Source organism: Mus musculus, chromosome 11, assembly GCF_000001635.26.
Source record: "Mus musculus strain C57BL/6J chromosome 11, GRCm38.p6 C57BL/6J".
NCBI lineage: Eukaryota > Metazoa > Chordata > Mammalia > Rodentia > Muridae > Mus > Mus musculus.
The window spans coordinates 6426866-6454299 of NC_000077.6; the positions used below are offsets into that span (position 1 = coordinate 6426866).

General features: G+C 43.0%; 1 protein-coding gene and 2 pseudogenes across 3 annotated transcripts; 2 read left to right on the forward strand and 1 right to left on the reverse strand.

Annotated features, from left to right (window-relative positions):
- Positions 1-360: 360 nt before the first annotated feature.
- On the reverse strand, positions 361-17646 carry H2az2 (H2A.Z histone variant 2). 3 transcript variants are annotated; one of them, XM_030246426.1, is made up of 6 exons: positions 17472-17646; positions 12511-12588; positions 11101-11203; positions 6859-6972; positions 2231-2360; positions 364-1567 (listed from the first exon to the last, which is right to left on the reverse strand). In XM_030246426.1, the coding sequence occupies exons 3-6, from the start codon at positions 11188-11190 to the stop codon at positions 1506-1508; spliced, it is 396 nt and encodes a 131-aa protein (XP_030102286.1). In that variant the 5' UTR covers positions 11191-11203; positions 12511-12588; positions 17472-17646; the 3' UTR covers positions 364-1505. The 3 variants fall into 3 exon arrangements, with proteins under 3 accessions (NP_084214.1, XP_030102286.1, NP_001333993.1); NM_029938.1 differs by lacking the exon at positions 11101-11203 and having other exon boundaries at positions 361-1567; positions 17472-17578; NM_001347064.1 differs by lacking the exons at positions 6859-6972; positions 11101-11203 and having other exon boundaries at positions 17472-17578.
- Positions 17647-18950: 1304 nt separating this feature from the next.
- On the forward strand, positions 18951-19768 carry Gm11970 (annotated as a pseudogene).
- Positions 19769-26270: 6502 nt separating this feature from the next.
- Positions 26271-26748, forward strand: Gm11971 (annotated as a pseudogene).
- Positions 26749-27434: the final 686 nt, after the last annotated feature.

Here is a 27434-nt window from a genome sequence, read left to right on the forward strand (position 1 = left end):
ACAGATATGGCTCAATGGCTAAGAGCACCAACTGTTCTTCCAGAGGTCCTGAGTTCAATTCCCAGCAACCACATGGTGGTTCACAACCATCTATAATGGGATTGGATGCCCTCTTCTGGTGTGTCTGATAGCGACAGTGTACTAATACATAAAATAAGTTAATTAATTACAAAACAAAACAAAACAAAACAAAACAAAACAACAAAACCACGTCAGCTGTCTTCACTGAACCCTGTGATCAGTCTGTATAGCACACCAACGTGAAGACTGTCACAGTACTCAGAGTAATCCACTGGTGGTGGTAGGTGGGGACACGGCTAAAATTGACCATAAAAACTAATTCTCAGGACCAGGACACATGGCTTTGTCACACTAGTGCTAGTTTCTTTATTTCTGTGCATTTGTCAGAACTTCCATAATAAAATATTTCTTCAAAAATGAATTGTTTTGATACTGTGATATTATAAAACATTAATTTCTCACAAAGACATATTGAAGAAAAATAAAATTTTGGCTATCGCATTTACTAGTGAATTAGTTTACATCTTGTAGTCACTTAGACATCAATCATAAAGGCTGTAAGTCACTGCAGGTTAGTGGGATCGATGAATGGCCACACAAAGTTAGAATTCCAGGACCCAATCAGAAAAGTCTAACTTAGTAGCATCACTCCTGTGTGCACTCTGAAGCCAGACAGACCTAGGCTTGTGTCCAACTGCACTGACCCATCTACCAGCTCAACTGTCTTCTCAGCAGATCATTACCTCCTGTGGACAATGGGCAGCATGCCCATAAAGTAGGCTAATAACACTCCTTGATAAGGGCTGGAGAGGTTAAGATCACTGGCAGCTCTTGCAGAGGTCCTGAGTTCAGTTCCCAGCACCCACATGGTGGCTCCCAATGGTCTGTAATGGGATCTGGTGCTTTCTTATGGCTTGCAGGCATATAGGCAGGCAGAACACTGTATACGTTAATAAATATATATTTCTAAAAATTGATTATATCTGAGATTCAAACTAACACTGTAACAATCAAGGTATACTACATTCCAATTTTTGCTTTAAGATTATTCTGAATATCTTAAAACGTCAATGTCTGAAGAGAATATGTAGTCCAGGTTGTGGTAGAACTTGGAATGTAGGCAGAGATCAGCGTGTATTCTGAAGGTCCTGCCCACACCTCCCAAACGCTGGGGATGCAGGCAACATGGCCCTGGCCAGGTTTGAAAAAAGTATTTCTAATACATCATGAAGAAATACTGAGACACAGTACTTTTGTAAAAAATGTTTTATCAATTCTACTTTTGTATAAAACACAAGGGAGAAACCTGGCCAATCAACACATGACTGTGACCACAGGGAAAGGGACTCATCAAACTCCGAGTCTAAAAACATACAGATGTGGCCTTTGTCTCGTCTACAGCAACCGTCTATGCTCTTCCGCACACCGCACTAGTCCCCTCTGCCCTGTTACAGACCGAGGAGAGCAGGCCAGCGACTCACGTCCTAAGCAGTTTTCTGCTGCCCCTTCTTTCCAATCAGAGACTTGTGGATGTGCGGGATCACGCCTACAACACAATGAGTATGAGTTGTTATTTTTAATAATGTCCTTTAAATCTTAAAGCTTTAAAGCTAAAGTAAAAAACGATTATACCAAGGATGAACTTATTTAAGACCCTTCTCATTTGGATCCTACTGAACCTACAGGAGCCTGTGAACCCTTCTACAGGAACAGTAAACAAGGCTAACTACAGCCATGACATCTGTAAGGTATGTTCAAAACAGCTGAGAACTGCCAACTCACCTCACACCTTGACAGATTCCTAACACACAACTAGCTCAGTCCTGCCACGTCTACCACATTAGACAACTGCTCAGGGTCATGGCAGTTCTCTAGCATAGTTCAAAACAGATGGGGAAATATTTTAAACCTAAGGTTTGAAGTATCGCATCATTTAAAGAACAAGCTAAAATAAAAATAGCACTACACAGGACAGGTGGGAGAACAAGTATTTACTCAGATCACTATGACAAGGAGCAGAGAGGAACCCAGAGTGGCACTCAATTCGAGTGTTTACCTGTAGCATTTATGAGGACCTAGGATCACCCAAACACCAACAGAACTGTAGCACATTTAACACGTATGGAGTTAAAATCCATATGGCTTCTAGTTAACCATTCAAATACAGAGGACCATTAGTTAGAAATAATCTAGGCTTAATAATACGTACCGCCCCCGGCTATGGTGGCCTTGATAAGAGAATCCAACTCTTCATCACCGCGGATTGCAAGCTGTAAGTGACGTGGGGTGATGCGCTTCACTTTGAGATCTTTGGAAGCATTACCTGCTAACTCCAACACCTACAATGCATCCAGAGTAACACAATCAGGTCTCCACATGCAGAAGGGCTTCTCTAGGATCTATATGGAACCCGGTTTTTCCTGTGTACGTGTCCATGACACTAAAACCCTCCTCCTGACTCCCTCATACGCATTACCTGCACAAACACAGAGAAACATGCAAAAACTCAGGGCCAGGCTGTTCAGCACAGCCTGGCTTTGAACCCAGTGACCTTTCTGTCTCAGCCTCCTGGGTGCTGGGATTAAAGACATGCACCTGCCATTATGTCTGGTACACACAAATCAAAGGATCAGCCAAGATACTAAGTGTGAGCATTTAGAAGTCATACATTCTGATATATTAATGTAGTCCATCTTAGCTGTCTATATAGACAATTTAGTAAACTTAGTTTCCTTAACAATTGGAACTTTTAAAAAATTTTTTATATATATGTATTGAACATATGTGAGTACACTGTTGCTATCTTCAGACACACCAGAAGAGGGCACTGGATCTCATTACGTGGGTGCTGGGAATTGAACTCAGGACCTCTGGAAGGGCAGTCAGTGCTCTTAACCCCTGAGCCATCTCTCCAGCCCCACAGTTGGAACTTCTTTTTTTTTCTCCAGAGCTGAGGACTGAACGTGCTTGCCTACCACTGAGCTAAATCCCCAACCCACAGTTGGAACTTCTTTAACACTCAGAAAAACAAAAGGGCTGTGCAAGGAAGGATGGCCTTGACCTTCTGGCCAAAGGTGAGCCCTAAGAGCTATAAACAATAAGCCAGAAGCCTTTTATTCTATAGTAGAACACTTTTTTTCTTTTTTCTGTTGTTTTCCTAGGCTGGCCTTGAATTTGCTATGTAGCCAGGGATGACAAGCATCTGCTTTCTAACCCCTCCTGTCTCCAAGAGCAAGAATTACAGGCTATACCACCACTCCCACTTCATGTGGGATTGGGACTGAACATAGGGAGGGCTTCATGTACGCTAGGTAAGTACTCTACCAACTAAGCCGCATCCCTGCTCACATTGCAAGAGATGGCAATGTTCTAGTCAGCCACTACAACGCACTGTGGCTTTGTTTTTGGACACAGGGTCAATCTTTGGAGCTGAGGCTGGCATTTCTCCTGCTTTCGTCTCTGTAATTTGGGATTACAGTTCCCTAGCCTGTCTAGCTAACATTGATTTGTTCTCGTCTGGCTAGCATTGATTTGTTTTTGGTCTTTGCATGCATCAGCTGTACTGGCACTGTCACATCTCTGACAGAACTTCACAGAGAATGCTCATTTAAGGAGAGCACAGACGATATATATCTGAATCAACTATTGGGCAAGCTTCAGAACCAGCCAGTGCCTGCCTTTCCTTGGGCATCTCGCTGGTCTAGGGTGAACAGGCCATACCTGACGCATACCTGCAGCAAGGATGCTGTGAAAGCTCGCCAAAGGGTTTTGGGGAAAGCCCAGACTGAGAGATGATCCCCTGACATACACGTTGGATTAGGGTTTGCAATTCTACCTCTACTAAAAAACAAAATTCCAAATTTTTTATTTTGTTTTTGTTTATCGAGACAAGGTTTCTGTAGACTAGGCTGGTCTCCAACTCAGAGATCTACCTGCATCTGTCTCCAAGTCCTGGGATTAAAGGCGTGAGCTACCACCACTAAGGTCAAAACTCCAAATTTAAATACCTAGAAAATGTTTTTTGCTTTTTTTTTTTTTTTTTTTTTTGATTTTTGAGACAGGGTTGTTCCTCTGTGTAGCCCTGGCTGTCCTGGAACTCACTCTGTAGACCAGGCTGGCCTCAAACTCAGAAATTCGCCTGCCTCTGCCTCCCAAGTGCTGGGATTAAAGGCATGAGCCACCACACTCGGCACTACATGTTGACTTTTTTAAAAAACAAAAAACACACACAAAAAAAACCTATTGTGTAGCACTTGAGTTTTTATTGGACTCGTGGACAAAGACAAGTTTAAAACTAACCTCCTTCTGCAACCCAGAAGTCAGGGTTCATTCTGAGTGCTGATACAGGTAAGATACTAATTGTCTAAGAGTGACAATGGCATTATACTGATAACGTGGCTGGGTCTAAGAATAAAGGATGATTGATATTTAAAAGCATAAAAATAAAAACGCAGGGCCTCACACAGCTATCTTGTACCTACCCTCTCACTGAGCTGTATTTAGAGCTGGGCTTGGTGGCACACGCCTTTAATCCCAGCACTTGGAAGGCAGAGGCAGGTGGATTTCTGAGTTCAAGGCCAGCCTGGTGTACAGAGTGAGCTCCAGGTCAGCCAGGGCTATACAGAGAAACTCTGTCTCGAAAAATCAAAAAACAAAAACAAAAACAAAACAAACAAACAAAAAAACTTTAGCCAACCATTAGCAAAACAACATGTTATCTAACTCACCTGGGGGTCTGACTGAGACAGGACTACAATCCTAATGCTGGCCAGGGCAACCTACCTCAAAGAAACAAAGGATGGTCCCACCTTTTCCATAACCCACATGTGAATCATTAACTATCCTTAACTCCAGACCCAGAGTATCTGACCCTCTTCTGGTTTCTGAAGGCCCTGAATGCAAACTGTACATACATACATACAAGAAGCTAAAACACAACAACAACAAACCCTTCAAAGGACCTGAGATGTAATCAGTGTAGAGGGTTCCAGAACTCATAATGTCTTGGGTTCAATCCCAAGTACCACAAAGAAAATGTACCTGACAATCTATGTAGAAAGGCTTCAAATGGTCTGAGCTAGAACCACTATGGGCAAAGCACTAATGAATGAGACTGCAGTGAATGAAAATCTGGGATAGGAGTACATCGCAACTAGTATCAAAATGCTCCCATAAAACCTTTGCTTTATAACCCAGCAAAGTTCAAACTACCCATAATTCCAAGTTAACTCCTGAGCAGCATAATGAGATGAAGGCATTGATGCCTGACATACATTACACCCACACAGTTCAGCTGTCTTCCCTAGCACATCTTCCCCAACTAAGAATCCTCTCTGCCTGCCTGGCTGTCTAGATCTACTTCCTGGCTGACTTGCTACTCAGTCACTACCCTGGTTTAGAATGTAGCTACTAGCATTTCATGCCTTCTTATTTATTTTCCATAGGAGGGACAAAGTGGTGGTCTAGGACCCTCATATTAAGAAGGCTTGCCAACCAGTCGGTGGTGGCATATGCCTTTAATCCCAGCAGACAGGAGGCAGAGGCAGAGGCAGAGGCAGAGGCAAGTGATCTCTGAGTTGGAGGCCAGCCTGGTCTACAGATCGGGTTCTAAGGCAGTCAGGGATACACAGAGAGACCTTGTCTTGAAAAACAAAAAGAAAAAACTAAAGAAAAAGTAACTCAGCTAAGTGAAATGTGAAGCTAGTTTGTAACCATGAGAGGACTGCTAACTCTTCTGCCTGGGATAGCAGAATGTACACGATTTTTACAGTCTGTTTGTTGTTTTTGGAACAGGGTCTCTCTAGATAGCTCAGGATGGCCTCAAAGATCTTCTAATCTCAACCATCTGAGTGCTATGACTCCAAGCATGTGCCACCATGCCTGGCAATATCATTCTATTACAACTCTTCACAAACTAACAAGCCATGCTTAATTAGGTTTGGGGGGGGGGGAGTTGTTTGGTTGTTGTTTTCTTGAGAAAGGGTCTCATGGATGGCTCTGAATTCCCAATGTAGCCAAAATGACTTCAGTTCCTGCTCTTCCTGCCTCCACGTTTGAAGTGTTAGGATTAGACTATGCCCAGTCTCCCTGGGATTGGGAAATAAACCAGGGCTTCATACACTACCAACTGACTAACATATACACCCCATTAACTTAATTAGAACAAGGTTTATTTATTATGTTGCTTAAAAATATGGTTTGCTGGCCCACATTTAAATGTAATTAAACAAACAAAAAACCCCAAACAAACAAAACCCAACTATACCAAGACTCTTTAAATTGATGAGATGGCCTGGTCTACACAGACTTCCAATTAGCCAGTTACCTTGTCTCTACCAAACCAAACCAACAAACAAACCCTCTCCATATTAAGCAGAACACAGAGCAAGATCCAAGCCAGCAAGAGCTGCTATCTCAAAAAGGCAAAGAGAAACAAGAAGCAGGAGCCAGTGTGGAGGTATAAGTTCTGCAACCCCAGGATTTGGGAGATGGACACAAGATCCGAAATTCAAGGTCATCTTCTGCTATGATGGAGTCTGAGGTTGGACTGGATGATCTGAGGCTCAAAATAAACAAAAGTGGCCAGGTGGTGGTGGCGCACACCTTTAATCCCAGCACTCGGGAGGCAGAGGCAGGTGGATTTCTGAATTTGAGGTCAGCCTGGTCTACAGAGTGAGTTCCAGGACAGCCAGGGCTACACAGAGAAACCCTGTCTCAAAAAAACAAAAGAAACAAAAACAAAAGTACATTAGTCTCTTTAGAAGTCTCTCCACGGCAGTCTCAGCCATTGAGTTTAGAGCAACCTTTGGACCCCCAGATAGGACATTCTCCACAAACCTCAGCTGTGAGGTACTCCAGAATTGCGGCACTGTACACAGCAGCAGTGGCGCCCACCCGTCCATGGCTTGTGGTGCGAGTCTTCAAGTGTCTGTGGATGCGGCCCACAGGAAACTGAAAAAGAGATGTCTTGTTGGGAAGTACTGCAGTTTTGACAACATATGGTTGAGTGTAACTAAAGGTTTAGCTGTATCAGAGGCCAAATTTACTTTGCAAAAATCAATCCTAAAACCTATATGTGTTGTAATCAGCCCCGAATTTGTATTTTTGGACAACAGAGTTTCACTGTAAAATCATAATTATAGCATGTGTTGTTATCAACTACACGTCACCATGGCCCAATAATCATAACCGTATCTAATCAATTCTTTCACCCAAAGCCACATGACTTTGAACCTCTGCTTTTCTCTCTGACACTAATTACTCTTTCCTTTCCTCAATTTCAAAAGGTCTCCTGATTGTCCCACACATCCGCTGAAAGAAAATAATTTCCATTTCTAACGTGATCTAATCCTCCTGACGTACTTGTAGCACCTAGCTTGCTTCCTTACACACTTGTTTTAGGTTTGGGGTGCCTTGCACATGCTAAGTAGCTCTACTACAGAGCCACATGCAAGGACGCCACTCTCTGCCTGCACTTCACTGCCTCAGTATTTCAGTAAGCTCAATTACTCCCTTTCTGGCAGCTATCTAGGTACCCGCAACATTCACTAACAAACCTTGTTCTTTTATGTTTTATTTTTTGTTTCTCTGGTTTTTGTTTCCCATCAGCTGCCCTGGATTTCACTCTGTAGACCAGGCTGGCCTCCATCTAGAGATCTGCTTGTCTCAAGAAACAAAAAAACAAAAAAGAAACTCTTCATGTAGAGCCTGGAGAGAGAGCTCAGCTGTTAAGAGCATTTGTAGTTGGAGGCGTGGGCCACCACTGTCTGGCTTATGTGTACTTATCTCCTTGTCTAAAATAGGGTTGCCTCTCAAGGCTGGCTTCAAATTCTCAATCTTCTTGCCACAGTATCCGTAGCACGGTTTTTAGCTATGTATTATAATGCCTAGCCACCTGCAATCAGTTTTCTGCTATCGTTTCTCCCAATCCATCTCGGCTTCTGACAAATACTTTTTTGATGTCCATACTTTAGTTACCAAATCTAGCAGTCACTTGTAGCTCTCATTCTCAAGGGGAAAGCGCATCCCCAGAATTAGTTATAATTTTCTCAAGAGCGCAATCAACGCGTTCGTCCTGGAATGTTAGTAGGATATGCTGTCTGGCACATTACAAGACTCCAAACCATCTCTTACTACAAAGAATTTTATTTTAGATGTATTTATCCATCCATCCACTCATTCATGTGTATGGATACACAACACGTGAGCCTAGTTCCTGCAGAGGCCAATGGGTGCCCTAAGCGACTTTAACCTGCACTTCAGGGTCTCAGTGCGCAGCAATGCATTTGTCTTACAGTGCGCTCGGACTACAGTTGCTAGCTGGGTGGTGGCAAGTCTCTTTTAAATTCTAAGTCTTAGAGAAACTGGGGGGGGGGGGGCTTCCTTTCAATTCTATGCCTCCATCATCTGTTGATGTTGCTCCTGTCTTGTAGTGTTAGGGTCTCACAGCATGCGGGTATGCTTGACAGCTGTGAGAGCTGTCTCTGTCCTTTGACCTTGCTATGGATGGGCTTACCTCCACCCTACAGAACTCTTCCTACCTCTGCATCCTGGGTGCTGAGATAACAGGCCTGAACTACAGGTCAAACTGCCTTTCTATTTTTTTTGAGGCAAAGTATTGCTAAGCACCGGAGCGGTGGTGGTGCACGCCTTTAATCCCAGCACTCGGGAGGCAGAGGCAGGCGGATTTCTGAGTTCGAGGCCAGCCTGGTCTACAGAGTGAGTTCCAGGACAGCCAGGGCTATACAGAGAAACCCTGTCTCGGAAAAACAACAACAACAACAGAAAGGAAGAAAGAAAGAAAGAAAGAAAGAAAGAAAGAAAGAAAGAAAGAAAGAAAGAAAGAAAGAAAGAAGTATTGCAAGAAAGAAAGAAAGAAAGAAGTATTGCTAAGGTGCCCAGGCTAGTCTGAACACACTATGTAGGCCTGGTTGGCTTTGAATTTGTGACCCTACTGCCTCAGCCTCTTAAGCACAGGTAACTCTCCCTCAGTACACTGTAGCTGTCTTCAGAAACACCAGAAAAGGGCATCAGATCACATGATGGTTGTGAGCCACCATGTTGTTGCTGGGAATTGAACTCAGGACCAGTCAGTGCTCTAAACCACTGAGCCATCTCTCCAGCCCTATTTTTAAAATTTTATGTATATGGGTATTTTTCCTACATGTCTGTCTGCATACCACTTGCATGCCTGATACCCTAGAACCAGTCACACAAAGTTGTAGCTGCCATTTGGGTACTGAAACTTGAACCCATGCCCTCTGGGAGAACTATAAATGCTCTGAACAGCTGAGTTATCTCTGCAGCCTCTACATGAAGAGTTTATTTTTTGTTTTTTGTTTCTTGAGACAAGGCTTCTTTTTTCTTTTCTTTTTAAAAAAGATTTATTTATTTCATGTATGTGGGTATATTGTCACTGTCTTCAGATACACCTTAAGAAGGCATCTGATCCCCATTAGTGATGGTTGTGAGCTACCATGTGGTTGCTGGGAATTGAACTCAGGACCTCTGGAAGAGCAGTCAATGCTCTGAACTGCTGCGCCATCTCTCCAGGTTTGTTTGTTTGTTTACCTTTGCTATCCTGGAATTTGTTCTATAGACCAGGCTGGCTTTGAGCTCAGAGATCTGCCTGCCTCTACTTCCCACCTCCCAAGTGCTAGGATTGAAGACTTGTGCTACCTTGGCCAAGCTACATGATAGATCCATCCATGTGCATGTGTGTATTGAGGGAGGCCAGAAGAGGGCGCTGACTCGCCAGGAGCTGGAGCCACAGTCTGTTAAGGGATGAGCACAATGCAGGGTGGTGATGGCGGAGGTGGCAGCAGTGTCTGCGCATGCCTTAATCCTGATGCTCGGAGGCGTCACACTCTCTGTGATGCAGAGGCTCTCGGAAGCTGACGCCAGCCTGCTTCATAACTAGAGTTCTAGGACAGCCAAGGCTATACAGAGAAACTGTCTTAAAAACCGCCACCACAAAAAAGAGAGAGACCCACATAAGTGTGGGAACCCCTCTAGTCATCTAGAAGGGCGAGCTGTGAGTGCTCTCAATGACTAAGCCATCTCTCTATGGCCCTACTTATTTATGTCAGTCAGAGGATAAGCTACAGAAGTTGGGTATCTCCTTCCACCAACTGGGTCCTGGGAACTAAGGCACCGGGAGGGAACCCTTTACATAGGCCCTCTCACCAGCCCTTCTTTTCCGTTTTCTTTATTTCTTAAACCAAAGCAACAATTTCCACTTGACACAGTTTAAATACACCTTTAAATACACCTGAAATAAATTCTGAGAATTTAAATAGTGCCCTAGCATGTGTAATATATGCTTTTAAGCTAAGTTCCCAGACTACAGAAAGTGACTCTGTGGTTAAGAGCACACACTGCCCTTGCAGAGCATCTGGGTTTGGTTCCCCTTGTACATGGCAGCTCATTCTACTTCCAGGGCTTCCAATGCCTTCTTTGGGTCTCTGCACATAGTGTAAATACACGTAGACAAAGCACTCATACACATAAAATCAAATTAACAAAAAACAAAAAACAAAACAAACAAAAAAAACCCACCAAACTTAAGTTCCTATCCCTTTTCCTTCCACTTAGATAGTGTCACCTACTTGCTGAAATTTTTTCCGTAAGAACCTGGTTTTGAGCGGGGCATGGTGGCGCACGCCTTTAATCCCAGCACTCGGGAGGCAGAGGCAGGCGGATTTCTGAGTTAAAGGCCAGCCTGGTCTACAGAGTGAGTTCCAGGTCAGCCAGGGCTACACAGAGGAACCCTGTCTCGAAAAACCAAAAAAAAAAAAAAAAAAAAAAGATTTCTTTGTGTGTGGACATGCTTGCCATAACACTCACACACACACACACACACACACACAGACACACAGACACACACACACACACACAGGTGAGAGGTTAGAGATGGTACCTCCCTCCACACTCGGGGTCCTGAGAGGCTGGCCAGTGCTCTTTCCACTGAGCCACCCTAATTCCCTTGTCTAGAGTGTTTGATGGGGCTGGAGGAATGGGTCCTGGCTAAGAGCACTTGCTGCTCTTGTGGAAGACCTGGGTTCAGTTCCCAACACCTACATGGCACATGTGTGAGTCCAGTTCCAGGATATCTGACTCCCTCGTCTGGCCTCCTCTGGCACTGTATGTACATGCTGCACAGACATACATGTAGGGCAAGCACCTGCATACATAAAATAAAAATAAGTAAATCTTTATAAAACTCTGTCTCAAAAAAAAAAGAAAAAAAGGAAAAAAAAAAGGATTTTTAAATTTATATGTTTTGCCTATACTTATGTCTGTTTGCCACATGTCTACCTAGTGTCCAAACAGGTCAGAAGAGTGTGTTGGCTCTCCTGGAAATAGAGCTACAGACAGTTGTGAGCCACCGTGTGGGTTCTGGGAATGACACCCAGGTCCTCTGGTAGAATAGCAAGTGCTCTAACCACTGAGCGACCCCTCTAGCTCCTTTGAAGTTTTTTTTGTTTCTTTTCCATTTTTTATTAGGTATTTAGCTCATTTAAATTTCTAATGCTATACCAAAAGTCCCCCATAGCCACCCACCCCCCATCCTTTGAAGTTTAGTGTAGGGAATAATTTAACTTTTACTACCTGGAAAACTTTGAGTCTGTAGACTAAAGTTATAGTAATTCACATATAAGAAATTTGAAAATACTTAGGAGTCTAGAGCATACTTTTCAGTGTACAATGGAGGTCATTTGGGAAATATTCAGAGAATGGTGTAACAACCCAATATTGACCGCCAATTCTATTCTATCCTGAAAGCCAATGAACCACTATACATAGTCTCAAAGGAAAACCAGAGCACACTCATTTTAAGTTTATAAGATTGAAGATTATAGTTATAGTCTTGAAAGCACAGGTATTTTTTAAAAGAGATTTAAAGTGTATGTGCCTCTGTGTGTGTGTGTGTGAGATTTGTCAAATTCATCTGGAGCAAGTATTACAAGTGATTGTGACCCTTTCCATATGGGTGCTGGGAACTGAACTCAGGTGTTCTAAAAGCAGTACACATTTTTTTAAACTTTTTTTTTTTTTTTTGAGGGGGGTGGGGAAGGGTGTCAAGACAGGGTTTTTCTGTGTAGCCCTGGCTGCCTGGAACTTGTTTTGTGGACCAAGGCTGGCCTTGAATTTACAGGGATCCACCTGCCTCTGCTTCCCGAGTGGTGCACCACCCCCACCAGGGTACAAGAGCATGTTCTTAACTGCTAATTCACCATTCCAGGCCCAAGAAGAGATACTAATAGGGAGAAAAAAAAAATCACCAAATTTATTAAGACACCATGTTCACTTATAAAATAAAATTAATGGCTTTATGATTTTACTTTATGATTTAAGTCAACCAGTTAATCTCAAACTCAAGGTCTGTCACAGTAAAGGGCATTTCTGTAATTAACGAACTGTCTCTGGGTCATAAATTACAAAGGTAAAGAACATGAAGAACAGTGACAGGGTGGGGTCCTGCCTTACCTGGAGCCCAGCTCGCTGGGAACGAGACACCGCCTTAGCCTTGGCCTTCCCACTGTCTTTTCCAGCTTTGCCTCCAGCCTGGAGTAAAACAATCGGGAGTTGAAAATGTTACCTCAAAAGACTGTCAGGAAACAAATTCTAGCTTTACTTTGGGTAAAAATATCTAGTAAAAAATTAAAAACGTAAGATATCTAGGTCCTCTCCTGACTCACTGTAAATCTATATATTTTCTTTTACTAGCATATTAAAAATCAAACATTAAACACTTATTCAAAATTTAAGTATCTATAAATTTAGACATATCTTGCAAATTACTGACACGTCATGTAAGCTGGTTTTTTGAGACAGGGTTTCTCTGTGTAGCCCTGGCTGTCTTGGAACTCACTCTGTAGACCAGGTTGACCTTGAACTCACAGAGATTTGCCCACCTCTGCCTCCTGAGTGCTGGAATTAAAGGTGAGTGCCGGGGAGTGGGGGTGGGTGGCTATGGGGGACTTTTGGTATAGCATTGGAAATGTAAATGAGCTAAATACCTAATAAAAAATGGAAAAGAAAAAAAAAAGAAAAAAAAAAGGTGAGTGCCATCATGACATTTAACTTTTTTTTTCCCATTTTTATTAGGTATTTAGCTCATTTACATTTCCAATGCTATACCAAAAGTCCCCCATACCCACCCCCGACATTTAACTTTTTTAAAAGTCAGCATAACATTTCCACAGAAATTTGAGAATTTGGCTCTCCTGAGAGGAAAAACAAGCACATTATCAAAAAGTTAGGTTAACCAAAACCAAGAATGAATAAAAGTGAAGGACGTGCCTTAGAACCCAGCAATCCCACTTCTAGTTAATATACCCAAACAAGCCAAGACTCTGATGGCGCTTGTACAGCTGTGCTCACAACTGCATTATTTACAACAGCCAAAGAAATCAATAAGTGTAATGGGCCGAATTGAAGCCTTGGTTCCTAAATGGTGGAGAGACTCTTTAGGTGGTAAGACAGAAATGAAAGATATTGATGTTAATCACTGGGGTATGTCCTTATAGAGCATATTATCTATTGGTGGCTTTCTGGTCAACCACGAAGTAAACACATTCTTGCTACCATAATGCTTTGCCCAAGAATATGGGACCAAGTGAGCACAGATGGGATGATCTGAAACTATGGGCCAAAGCCATTCCTTTTTCTTAACCTTTCTGTCAAGTACTTGGTCATGGTGATGAGAAAAGTAAGTAATAAAGAAATCTGGTAGCCGGGCGTGGTTGCGCACGCCTTTAATCCCAGCACTTGGAAGGCAGAGGCAGGCGGATTTCTGAGTTTAAGGCCAGCCTGGTCTACAAAGTGAGTACCAGGATAGCCAGGGCTACACAGAGAAACCCTGTCTTGAAAACCAAAAAAAAAAAAAAAAAAAAAAAAGAAAGAAAAAAAAAGAAAAAGAAATCTGGTACAGGGAGTGGGGTGTTGCCATGACCAATTTTTGATCTGTGGCTCTTAGGCTTGCAGAACTGATTGACAGGAGGAAAGGGAAAGAGTTTGGAGATGTAGGTTATAGAAGCCCTAGGATGTTATAAGCAGAACTCAACCAACAATTTTGGTAGGGGCTCAGAAGAATAGAGAACATTTAGAAATACACAACAAAGATGATACAGGAATTCAGATGGGAACAAAAATTCTATTGGGAAACAAAATAAGGTGTTACATACCATAAACATACTCAATGTTTCATTCATTTTATAACTGTTTGTATTTTGTATTTGTTCAGGACTTTGTGGGAAGCTGAAATTAAATGTGTCACATGTGTGAATTTAGGGAGGGAATTTCAGGACTGCACAGCTCCGGACTTTGGTATTGATGTTGCTAGTTGCTACGAACAAAGATCAGGAACAAAAAGCTCAACATTTTTTAAATAAAAAAATTTTTTTAAATACTAATGTTATCCTTTTATGTGTGTGTTACGCTTGCATGTCTGTCTGTGTATGGCTGGTATCCATGGATGTCAGAAGACGGCAGTGGATTCTTCAGGACTGGCTGTGAGCTGCCATGTGAGTGCTGTGAATTAAACCTGGATCCTGTGAATGGCAGTGCTCTTAACTACTGACCTACATGTCCAGTTCAGCAGGATTATAAAAACCACTGTTGGCTACAAAAGAAATGAGTTAAGGAGATTTAAAAAAAAAAAAAAAAAGAAATGAGTTAAATTGTCAGCAAGGAAAATGTGCCTGTTTAGGAGACATTAAAGATATGCCAGAGCCCAAGTGGGTGGCAGCCTGTGTTCCTATCATTCTAGAGTCTAAGACAAGACTTTTGTGAGTAAGAGGACAGCCTGAGTTATACAGGCCAGCCTGTATAACTCAGTTAAGTTAGGCCCCTGTGATGGGGGTGGGGGTGGGAATGGAGGTCTGAGAGATCACAACATGTTAAAGGCCTACTTCCAATATACAGACTCTGGATACCTTTTTAAAAATACACCAACAAAAGCAAACCTTACAAAAACAAACAATAAATTGCTACTTAATGTAACATCTCAAACCATACATAATTCTTTTAACTTTACATGTAAAATAGTTGATGACTTAGAAATAGAAACAGAAAATGGAGATGGCTCATCCTGTAGAAGTGATTGGCACTAACCTGACCATCTCAGCTGGATCTCTGAGACTCATGTGTGGATGAGAACAGACTTTGGCAAGTTGTCCTCTAACTCCCATAAGCCCACCCATGTATATACATAATAAATACATACTTTAAAAAGTGAAACAATACAAAATTACTTATCCTAGTAATTCTGTTAGACTGGGCTAAGCTTCTCGGTTAAAAAAAAAATTTATACACGGGAAAAGGAGGGCACTGAACTATATTTTCACTCCTAAAAACCTGAAAAACTTCCTATTACTCTAATAGACACACTTTTACTTATCAATTTAAAACATCTTTTGTTTTGTTTTGGTTTTTCGAGACAGGATTTCTCTGTGTAGCCCTGGCTATCCTGGAACTCACTCTGTAGACCAGGCTGACCTCAAACTCAGAAATCCGCCTGCCTCTGCCTCCCAAGTGCTGGGATTAAAGTTAAAACATCTTTACCAAGGACAACCAATGCATGAAGGATTTTTCATTTTACGTTAATGCTTATGTACTTTTAAATGGATACTTGAAAACATATCACTAGAATTTATGAGAAAGAAAAAAAACCAAGGGCTATGAAAAATCAACTGTTTGAGCAAATTCATTTACAAAGAAATAACCTATGCTGCTTGTCAGAGCACTTCCTCATGATCACCACAGAACAACTAACTACAAATGACACAAGTTTTCTAGTTCAAAGTCTGAGAATTTTACAGTCTAAACTTGGAGACTTTCCATTAGCCAATCTATTTATAGTTGATCTATTAAATGCCTCAGATGTCATGGTCAACAATGAGACAAACTATTATTATCTACAGTATGAGAAATGATAGCCTGGGGTTGATTTTTAACTTTTAAGCAAGAAGCACCTGTTGAAAGTACCTGTCAAGCCGGGCGTGGTGGCGCACACCTTTAATCCTGGGAGGCAGAGGCAGGCAGATTTCTGAGTTCGAGGCCAGCCTGGTCTACAAAGTGAGTTCCAGGACAGCCAGGGCTATATACAGAGAAACCCTGTCTCGAAAAACCAAAAACCGAAAAAAAAAAAAAAAGAAAGAAAGAAAAAGAAAAAAAAAAAAAACCCAAAAATAAAGTACCTATCATGTGAAAATGTAGATGAAACACAAAGTAATAAAACTGATGTTACAATGGATTTAGTAATAGATTTGCTCAGGAAACATTGGCCCAAGTGAAATTTAGCTAAAGGTGGACCGCCTCTCAAACCCCTCGAAGATAAGCAGTATGCTAAGCAGGCCTGCAAATTAAAAACATGGAACTTAGGATGTTAGGAGACAACTGTTCACCAGGATGGGCCACCCAATCAGACTCATTCCCGTGACAAAGGAGACAGAACTGATCTATGACCAGCAGTTAGGCCCAGATAAAGATAAACCAGCTTGTAATTCTGCAAGGTAGGTATGATGACCCTCGGTAATAACTTTGAAAAAGAACAGTGGCATACTTAAAAATACTCCTAGCCATATGTAGTAATATGTATAAATCTATCCACTTCAGCGGTCAGACTTGCAATCTCCTGTCTCTGCTTAAATTGTTCAAAGTGTAACCTGGGACCTCAAAAGAGATGTCAGGATAACAGAGTCTGTGGAATGCACACATCTAAAATGTACATAAATTAGTAAGCTCTTCAGTTGGAGGCAGGCTCTTGCTTGAGTCTTAGCCCAGCCAGACAAGCGTCAAAGAAAAGATAAAGAGCTTTTCCTTAACTAATCTCTAAGTGCATGCAGAGAGTCCTTCTTGGGAAGGCTTACTATTTCTATAACAGCGAAAGCATATTTCAAGCAGGATACCGACAGAAATATAATTCCAAAAAGAGAGCGTCACTCCCCTTAATCTTGGTGAAACACATAGGTCTCGATTGGTTTTAGGACTTTCCCCTCAATTTCAGAATGGGGCTAAAGTTTTACTCACTTTCTTTCTTTAGAAGTCACTTTCAACTAGATCTAAACTACAGAATGAAAAGATACTTTAAGATGAAGCCAAGTAAATAAACTTCTATTCCAAAGAATAACCGGCAAGCCGCTGACGAGGCGAGCGGTTCTGGTGGGCAGGATCAGAACTCCTCCGATCCTCAGCGGGGGGCATTACGTAACCCTGAGCCGAAGCCTCAGAACTCGCAGGGCTACAGCCGGACCTCCTCTGTGCGGCGCAGCACCCGCCCCCCTGCTTCTGCCTCCCGCGTCCGGCGCGCCCCCCCAACCCCCGGCGGAGTCCGGAACAGCGGGCACTCCGGCTCCGAAGCGCGACACCGCCCACTCCCGATCCCCCAGGTGGAGCAGCCGTCCGGGGCTTCTGCGCGCCCACTCCACGCGCGACCCCGCACTCACCATGGTCTCGGCCGCGCGACGCCCACTGCAGCCCCGCGCCGCCGCCGCCGCCGCTCTCGCAGTCGGACCGCCGCAGCCAGAGCGGGACAATGCCCGGGGCCCGCCTCGCGCCGCCTCCACCAATAGCCGCTCACGTTGTTCGTTTGAACCTCGGCGGCCGGCCAATTGTACGCTTCCTTCTAGCCATAACTCCGCCCTCCCGGTGCCGCCTCCCTAACCGCTGTTTGTTTTTTGCACACGGCCCTTGGAGGTGGGCCCTCCGACCAAACATTGACACTCTCTCCGCCGCTCTCCTTGCGCGGACTTCTGATGAACAGAAGAATGAACCAATGAGAGAGGAGGAAAGCCAATGAAAACATTGTCGGCCGCACGGGGGCGGGAGGCTGGGAACAACAGCTCGGTGAACCAATAGACTGGAGCGATTCGGCACAGCTGTGCCTTTCCCGCCCATTTCAGAGCCCGCCAGGACTTCTTTGCTTTGTTTTTCTTCAATTGCAACAAGTTTAAGGGGAACGTTTAGGTAGCACAGGGTCAAATGTCTAAAGTAGAGTTACCTTTGTGCAAAAGCTATTGTGAAAATTTAGGAATAAGTGTATATCGTAGTCCGCACCTAGTTAAATTCTCTAGCTATCGCCAACCCATTCACACAACTTTAAAAGGTTTTATTATTTTTGTGATCATCAATGAGCCCGGGAGATTTGGGAGAGCCACATCCATTTCTCAGCTAGAGAAACGCACTTAGGTGAATGTAGTCATTTGCATACAGCCTTCATCAGAAGTCTTAGACTTTGTTCTGGTTCCAGCTTCAAAGCTTAATTTTTTTCCCATTAGGAAGCACAGACCAGTTGTAGGAGTTAGTTGTGAGCAAAATAGTTTTCTACGGTTTTTGTTGTTGTTTGTTTGTTGTTGTATTGAGACTTCGTTCTTGTGGTAGGATTTTTCCAAGCCATTGTTTTAGAAATTTATCTCCAGCTAGACAATACCTGTCTCAAAATTTGAATTGTTTCTTTTGACAGGGACTATAGCTCTGAGATCAACCTCCATCAGAAGAAGCAACTTGGAGCAGGTCTTTATGAAAAAATAATTTTAATGCTAAACGAGGAAGGGATGAACTTCTAAATGAATTATTCATTTAAATATATGGACAAGTACTTGAGGGGAGTGGGTGGGGTGGGGTGGGGTGACGTCTTTGATCCGAGCACTCAGGAGGCAGAGGCAGGTGGATTTTTGCGTTCCAGGCCAGCCTGGTCTACAAAGCAAGTTCCAAGACAGCCAGGACTACACAAAGAAACCCTTTCTCAAAAACAAACAAACATGGGGCTGGAGCGGTGGTTCAGTGGTTCACTGACTGCTTGTCCAGAGGTCCTGAGTTCAATTCTCAACAACATGGTGGCTCACAACCATCTGTAATTGGGTCTGTTGCCCTCTTCTGGTGTGTCTGGAGTATAGCAAGTGTATACACACACACACATAATCTTTTAAAAAAAGATATGAAGATATGGACAACTGTGAGTGGAATGAATGGAATAATGTGTTCAGATAACAGAACCCTGTGTTCAAGTTTGGAATCAGTTCCCCAGGCAATACTGTAATCAAATGATAATGGTCTTACCAGTGTACCAACCATTATACTTCTAAGTATTGAATTCCCTACATTTTCTGACCCCTGCTCACCTTGTCTTTTATCACTTCCCCCTAACACCTTAAACTCCACTCTCCCTTTGCACACCTTTTTGCCTTTTCTTAAAGCAGTCCTCTTGCCTTGCCTCACTTAAGCATCCTTTAAGAGTAAACACAGCTAGATCCGGTAGGACACACCTGTAATCTTAGCACTTAAAGACTGAAGTGAGCTCTTTCCGAGCTGCTAGCTCTCCTGCGAACATGGTGAACGTGCCTAAGACCTGCCGGACATTCTGCAAGAAATGTGCAAAGCACTACCCCACAAGGTGACACAGTACAAGAAGGGCAAGGAGTCTTTTATGCCCAGGGAAAGCCGCGTTATGACAGGAAACAGAGTGACTATGGTGGGCAGACTAAGCCTATTTTCCACAAAAAGGCTAAAACTACAAAGAAGATTGTGCTGAGACTGGAGTGTGTTGAGCCCAACTGCAGATCTAAGAGGATGCTGGCTATTAAGAGATGCAAGCATTTTGAATTGGAAGGCGACAAGAAGAGAAAGGGCCAAGTGATCCAGTTCTAAGCAGATTTTGTTATGAAGGCAATAAAATCCTGACCTTTCAACCCCTTTGATTGCAGTTGTTCTTTTGGGAGGGAATAAATTAAAAGCTTTCAGAAATTAAAAAAAAAAAAAAGACTGAAGCAAATGTCACAAGTTCAAGACCAGCCTGGGTTACATATATAGAGACTCTGTCTCCAGGAAAGACGAAAGAGCTTACTGCAGACAGTTTTCAGGACATCTTTCATTGACATCCCAGTCAATGTCCCCTTCTGTGTGCCTATAGAACACATTATATATTGTCAGGGTCTCCACCAGTGTATAGAATTCCTTCTTAGGTTATTCTTTGCCTAGTGTTCTAGAAATGTCAGTTGACAAAGGGAAAACGTTTTAAATCACCAAGGTAGTGTCACATATGGAAAGACCTGAGCAGATCCAGACTCCTTTACTCACTAGTTATGTGATTTAATGAAGTTGTTCATATCACTAAGCCTATTTTTGCTTTTAATAAAACAGAAAACAGAACTCCCTATTCTAAAGGTTTGTGTGTGTGTGTGCACGCGCACATGTATTAGTATCTGTGCAAACATACAAGCATGGAGGTCCGATGAGGGGGTTAGGTATCTCTCTCGCTCTCTCTTTCTCCACTTGACTTCCCTGAGCAGGGTCTCTCACTAATCCTGAAGCTTGTGATTTTGGCCAGGCTGGCTAGCCAGCAAACTCCCAGGACTCATCTGTAAAGGTATCCGATTTGGGGGTTTGAGGCACACGTGAGCGTTGTTATAGCATCTGTAAAGGTATCCGATTCGGGGGTTCGAGGCACACGTGAGCGTTGTTATAGCATCTGTAAAGGTATCCGATTCGGGGGTTCGAGGCACACGTGAGCGTTGTTATAGCATCTGTAAAGGTATCCGATTCGGGGGTTCGAGGCACACGTGAGCGTTGTTATAGCATCTGTAAAGGTATCCGATTCGGGGGTTCGAGGCACACGTGAGCGTTGTTATAGCTCTTGGCTTCAGAACTGAAACTCTTGACCCTGAAGACTTGCTTGCATTCCTGGGCTCTCCTGATGCACGGGGCTTGCAGTTTCTGTGCTGCAGCTCCTGACAGCCTTTTATACCCTTTTCAGTCTTGGCTCTGTGCCCTCTCTCCTCTGTCCTTCCTCACATGACCACTCTTGAGCTGTCTGGCTGCCTCTTCAGCTGACAAGCAGCTGGTACCTGTTCCTTGTTTAGATTCACTGCCACTCCCTGCTGCACTGCTCTTCTGCCTTCCCCCTTCTCTCCTCTCTCCCCTGAGATAAGGTCTTTCAAGCTATGACTCCAGCTGGCCAAGAACTCACTGTATAGCCCTACTTGACCACAAAACTATAGAAATCATACAACACAAGGGTGAAAAATTAGTAAGATAACATCGAAACCATCACTTATTTTATTGAAGCAACTGACAAGGAAATCTTAAAATTCATACTCAAATGCAAGAGAATTAGAAACAACCAAACTTATCTTGAAAAAGAACCAAATTAGAGGACATACCCTTCTTAGTTCCAAAATAGACTACAAAGGTATAATAATGAAGATGGAGTGGGTTCTAGCAAAACAGTAAACTATCAGGCCAGGTTCAGAGCTCGGAAATGAGCCCACATAATGTCGGCTGATAATTTGACAAGACTGACCATACAATTCAACAGGGAAGAAGGCAGCCTTCATCCGGCAACACTGAACCTCTAAATAAAATGTGCTTTCTGTTTCCTTTCTTCCCAGATCACCAGCACCCATGTGAGCGTTCACAGCCATCTCTAACTCCAGTTCCCTGGGGCGCCAACATCCTCCTCTACCCTCCACAGACACTGCATGTACATTGTGGGAAGCCGTTGCAGAGTGGCAGTTACAGAATGGCAGTTGCAGAGTGGCAGTTACAGAGTGGCAGTTGCAGAGTGGCAGTTGCAGAGTGGCAGTTGGCTACTGCTGGCCACCACACATACATAGGCAGTAAAGGTTCTTTTGCCAAGATGAGGTTTTGAGAATTGACCAAAGTTAACCAATCAGATGAGAGACAAGTTAACCAATCAGATGAGAGACAAGTTAACCAATCAGATGTGAGACACGCCTCTCCTAGGCCTATATAAGCAGCACCAGTTCTGGGCTCGGGGTCTCTTCGCCTCTGCAATCAAGCTCTCCCAATAAACGTGTGCAGAAGGATCCTGTTGCAGCGTCATTCTTCCTGGTCGGTCGAGCGCGCGCAAGAAGTGGTGCCGAAAACCCGGGAAAAGAAACATCTTCAGGCACGAGCGAAGACCCCCTGCTACAGGGAGGATTCAGAACTGCATCACTGGGAAGGAGCAGTTAATAAAGGTTCCTGTAAAACAGACTGCTGAGAAGGATCCGGTGTGGATTCAGAACTCTTCAGCTGGGGAACAGTGGTAATAAAGTGTTCCTGTAAAATAGACTGCTGAGAAGGATCCAGCGTGGATTCAGAACTCTTCAGCTGAGGAACGGTGGTACCGGTAAGTCTCCCAAATTGATCCCCGGGTTAAAGGGGGATAAAAAGGAAAAGAAAAGGGAGGAAAAATAAAAGGAATCAGTGATAAAGAAAAGGAAATAGTGAAGAAAAGGAAAGGGGAAAGGAAAAAAAAGGGAAAGGAAAGGAAGGAAAGAAAGGATTGAGACAATAAGAGGTTCCCGGCTTTGGGACAAGTTAAGGTTCATGAGTTATGCTTTTCTCTCCTATTGACCCTTTGTGGGTAGGTCTGATAGTTTTGGTCTTGTTTGTTCTGATATATGGACTATGTTACTGTTTGAAACTGTGTGTAGAGGCAGTCAAGACAGGTCAGAAAATCCTTACAGAGCAACAAGAAAGTATGTTGGAAGAGGAGAAGGGCTTAAAAGAAAAAGGAAAAAGAAAGGAAAGACAGTGTTATCAGGTGGACAGAAAGGACAAAATAAAAGAGCCGAGGCGGAGGAGGAGGAAGGCATGCCTTTCACCTGGGCAGTATTTAGATTGGAAAGCCTTCCTTATTGAATTTGCAAATGAACAGGCAGTGGCTAACTCTGCTGCAGGAAATCCAGCATGGGATAGGGATATGCTGCTTGGTCAAGGTTGCTTTGCACAGCAACAGACAAGATATCCAGTGCAGGTGTTTGAGCAGGTGAATCAGATTGCCATAAGGGCGTGGAAATCATTGCCCACCGGTGTTGACGTGGGCGAGAGGGTCTGTTTATTTGTTTCCCCAGGATAATTGACAACAGCTGTGGGTCCCAGAACGACTGACAAGGACTGTGAAAGATCAAGATGAATCCCAAGATGATCCTGCTCCTGATGATTGAGACTGGGATAAGTATACCTTTGTGGGCCATAGTAAGATCATGGCCAGTACCTTTACCGGTACATTCCAATTCTTCTACCTAGCCTTTTTTTTTTTTTTTTTTGCAAAGGAATGTTTTTTGGATGTGCCTTATGCACGACAAACTCCTCAAGAGCCACGGGTGTATAAGAGTACTAGTTTTCATTTAAATTATACATTATGCTTTGTGCATAATGTGGATAAACCTTTTACATCCTGTATATTTTTTAAGAAAAAGATTATCTCTAATTGGGCAGATCAAATTAATACTGCTGACACTATAAGTCAGATAGCAGAAAAAACGTCTGAGGCATTGCTTACCCTGCAAAGGGTGGATTCTCATATCACCTCAGGGTTAATGTTAGTGAATCAGAGAGTGGATATTTTACAACATGACATGGAACAGATGATGGATGTCATACAAATGAGTTGTGTGGCATCCACTTTACATGTGTGCATTACTCCCAATAGGTACATTAATAATTCTTTTATTAAAAGTACAGACCTATCGAATTACCTGAGGGGGAACTGGTCACAGGAGCTGGAAAGGTTGCAGACGAGGCTGCAGATGCAGATCCTGAACCTTAATGGGACCAGAGTGGAACCAGTGACCCTCGGAGACTTTACCTCTTGGCTTACCTCTGCTTTTTCTTACTTTAAGGAATGGGTGGGAGTGATTTTGTTTGGTGCTGCCATATGCTGTGGACTGGTGTTCATGCTCTGGTTGGTATGCAAATTCAGAACCCAACAAAAACATGACAAGGTGATTATAACTCAGGCACTTTTAGCTATTGAAAACGGCTCCTCCCCTGAAATTTGGTTATCTATGCTCAAGAATTAGTTGGCATCTGAGTTCTCTGCTCTTGCACCCAACGGCACTGGGATGAGAGAGACTCAACGATCATTGATCAGCCCTTGCTCATCAATAGGGTGATCATGATTTCCCCACTAATTCATTTTTTGGCTGGCCTCTTTTGCAGAGTTCGCCCTAGGTCATTTAGCAGTTACTGTCACACAGCACTGCGGTATCCAGAGACGGGCAACTTTCCTCATGCACAGACCAACCTAAGACACGGGGCCCAGTGGCGATTAGGGTTACCCTATGACGGGAAAGGCTGTGACATTAGAGGAATGACCTAAAACAGGAGCCACGGCGGATGGACATAATTGCACAGGCCTAGACCAGCCTCATTTTTTTTTATTTTTTTTTGTTGTTGTTAAAGATTTATCTATTTATTATATGTAAATACACTGTAGCTGTCTTCAGACACACCAGAAGAGGGAGTCAGATCTTGTTAGGGATGGTTGTGAGCCACCATGTGGTTGCTGGGATTTGAACTCTGGACCTTTGGAAGAGCAGTCGGGTGCTCTTACCCACTGAGCCATCTCACCAGCCCTGCCTCATTTTATTAAAACAAAAAGGAGGAGATGTGGGAAGCCTTTGCAGAGTGGCAGTTGCAGAGTGGCAGTTACAGAGTGGCAGTTGCAGAGTGGCAGTTGCAGAGTGGCAGTTGGCTACTGCTGGCCACCACACATACATAGGCAGTAAAGGTTCTTTTGCCAAGATGAGGTTTTGAGAATTAACCAAAGTTAACCAATCAGATGAGAGACAAGTTAACCAATCAGATGAGAGACAAGTTAACCAATCAGATGAGAGACAAGTTAACCAATCAGATGTGAGACACGACTCTCCTAGGCCTATATAAGCAGCACCAGTTCTGGGCCAGTCGAGCGCGCGCAAGAGTACACAGACATGCAGGCAAAACACTCATACACACACACATCTTGTGCGCAGGACTGGCCAGCAGTAACGACGCTGCAACAGGATCCTTCTGCACACGTTTATTGGGAGAGCTTGATTGTAGAGGCGAAGAGACCCCGAGCCCAGAACTGGTGCTGCTTATATAGGCCTAGGAGAGGCGTGTCTCACACCCGGATTGGTTATGCACTACGCCTCATTTGCATGTTCTTCATCTGATTGGCTACTCTCTCTCTCTGTACCTCACAGAGCCTCATTATCATACCTCATTTGCATGTCTCACATCTGATTGGTTATATTCTCAAAGCCTCATTATCATGCCCAGGCCAGGCAGTGTCTTTGCAAAAAACTTTACTGCATATGTACACATTGGTTGTTTGTCCAAACTTATGTGTGGTGGCCAGCAGTAGTCAGTGCCACTCTGCAACGGCACATGTGGCTTCCCACACACACACACACACACACGAAATATATGTGATATATTATGACTATATAAAATATATAATATATAATACATTATGAATATATGAAATATATGTGATATATTCAAATCTATTCATGAGCTTCAGGTTAACTCTTAAAGGCAATGGGATCAACTTTGGCATATCTACAGTGCGGATTACTAAACAACTTATAAGAAATGAATACACAGTGGCTGGGGAGACACCTTTGCAAGCATGATGTCCTGGGTTTAGATTCCTGGTACTCACATAAAAAGTCAGACATAGAAGCACATATCTATGATCCAAACACTGGGAAGCAGAGGCAGAAGGGTTCCAGGGCATTACAGGTCACTGTGACCAATGGGTAATCTTCAGGCTCAGTGGCAGGACCCTTGCCTAAAAACTAGATATACACACAAATATGGATGGAACAATAAAAAGGCCATAGATTTGAGACAGAGTAAGGGGACAACAGTACTTAGGAGGGATTGGAGGGAGGAAGGGGAGGGGAGGGGAAAACAATCTAACTGCAATCTCAAAAAATAAAAATTGTAATGCATGTTCACTAACTCCAGTTGCCTGATGCCACTCTCTCTACTCTCTAATGTACTGTTTTTTATTTGCTTAATGCCTGTTTGCTGAACTCCCCACAAAATGTAAGTTCTACAGGGGAAAAAAAACTGGACAGCAGTCGAGTAAGACACCTAATGTCAACCTCTGACACATACACACACACACACACACACACACACACACACACACACACACTCAGCAAGTATGCTCAAATTGCTCATACTCTATAGATCTCCAAGAAGAATTGAAAGGCTTCAGAATAATATGTATGGTATAATTGTGTGTGTGTGTTGAGATGTAAATGTATTTTTTAAAGTGGCAGTTTTTCTCTATCCCCAACTAGTTCCCAAATAAATGAGACAGAGACTATAAGATTTATTTACGGAGGGAGGGTATAGGTAACTTTCGGGATGGCATTTGAAACCTATATAAAGTAAATATCTGGTCCACCGCTGCCGCCTCCTCCTGCCGCTCCTGGTGCTGCTTGCGCACTCCCTCAGTGCGGACTCCCACGCTCGCCATGGCCAACGAGAAACCCAAGGAAGGAGACAAGACTGAGAACAACGATCATATTCATTTGAAGGTGGCAGGACAGGATGGTTCTGTGGTGCAGTTTAAGATTAAGAGGCATACACCACTTAGTAAACTAATGAAAGCCCATTGTGAATGGCAGGGTTTGTCAATGAGGCAGATCAGATTCCAGTTTGATGGGCAGCCAATCAATGAAACAGACACACCTGCACAGCTGGAAATGGAGGATGAAGATACGACTGATGTGTTCCAGCAGCAGACTGGAGGTGTCTACTAAAAAGGGAGCCTGCTACTTTACTCCAGAATTTTGTTATAGACCAAGAATACATTCTCAATTAGAAAGCCACAATTTGGTCCCCCCACATCCTGACTACTACAGTATAGTTTTCTCTCTTCTTTCATTTCCCTGTCCCCATTTCTTTATTGTACATAAAGTAACTGATGTATGTGCACAAGCATAGTGCTTTTTTTTTTCTCTCTTCCTTTTTTAAACGAAATGACCAATCTTCTGTTCTGGTTGACATGAGATGGAGATGGTCTGGGGGAAAATACTGGGTTTGTGAAAATACCCCCTTCTCCATTAGTGCCATTCTCATTCAGCTCTCATCTTTATATTCCAGTAAGTTTTGCTCTCATTGTTTTAACAAAAGAAGCCAACAACACCAAATCCTTGCTGCCTTGTTCGATTGCAGAATTTTAATGTTTTTCATTTATCATTGTAAAACCAAGGACAATTTTATAACCTTTTTGTACATAGCTGTTACATGTAGGGCAATCTGTCTTTAAGTAGGGATAAATTACTCTTGAGCAAAATGATCCTAGATAGTTTTCCCTTCAATTCAAGTGTCTTGTTGTTTAAATAAACTTCTTGTTTAAAATGAAGAAAAAAAAAGAAAGAAAAAAGAAAGAAAATATCTAATAATAAATAAAGAAAAAAGAAAAAAAGATTTATTTAATTAGCTTTACTACACAATAGCTGGGCATTTAACAATCTATTATAATCCTCTAAACTTATCTGGCTACTTCCCAGTTAAAACCCTAAGATCTTCATTTTAGTATTGGCCTGCCTCTCAGGTGTTTTTATGTTGTGTCTCTCCAGACTCCTTCTCTCGCGCGCGCTCTACTGGCCAGGAAGAAC

Excerpts from the sequence above, each read along its gene's own strand:
- H2az2 (XM_030246426.1), bottom strand. The coding sequence starts at position 11,190 with ATGTATGTCTGTGCAGCATGTACATACAGTGCCAGAGGAGGCCAGACG. Across the intron at positions 2,361-6,858 it reads TGGAGTACCTCACAGCTGAG|GTGTTGGAGTTAGCAGGTAA; the intron begins GTTTGTGGAGAA and ends GATGCATTGTAG. Across the intron at positions 1,568-2,230 it reads GGCCACCATAGCCGGGGGCG|GCGTGATCCCGCACATCCAC; the intron begins GTACGTATTATT and ends ATTGTGTTGTAG.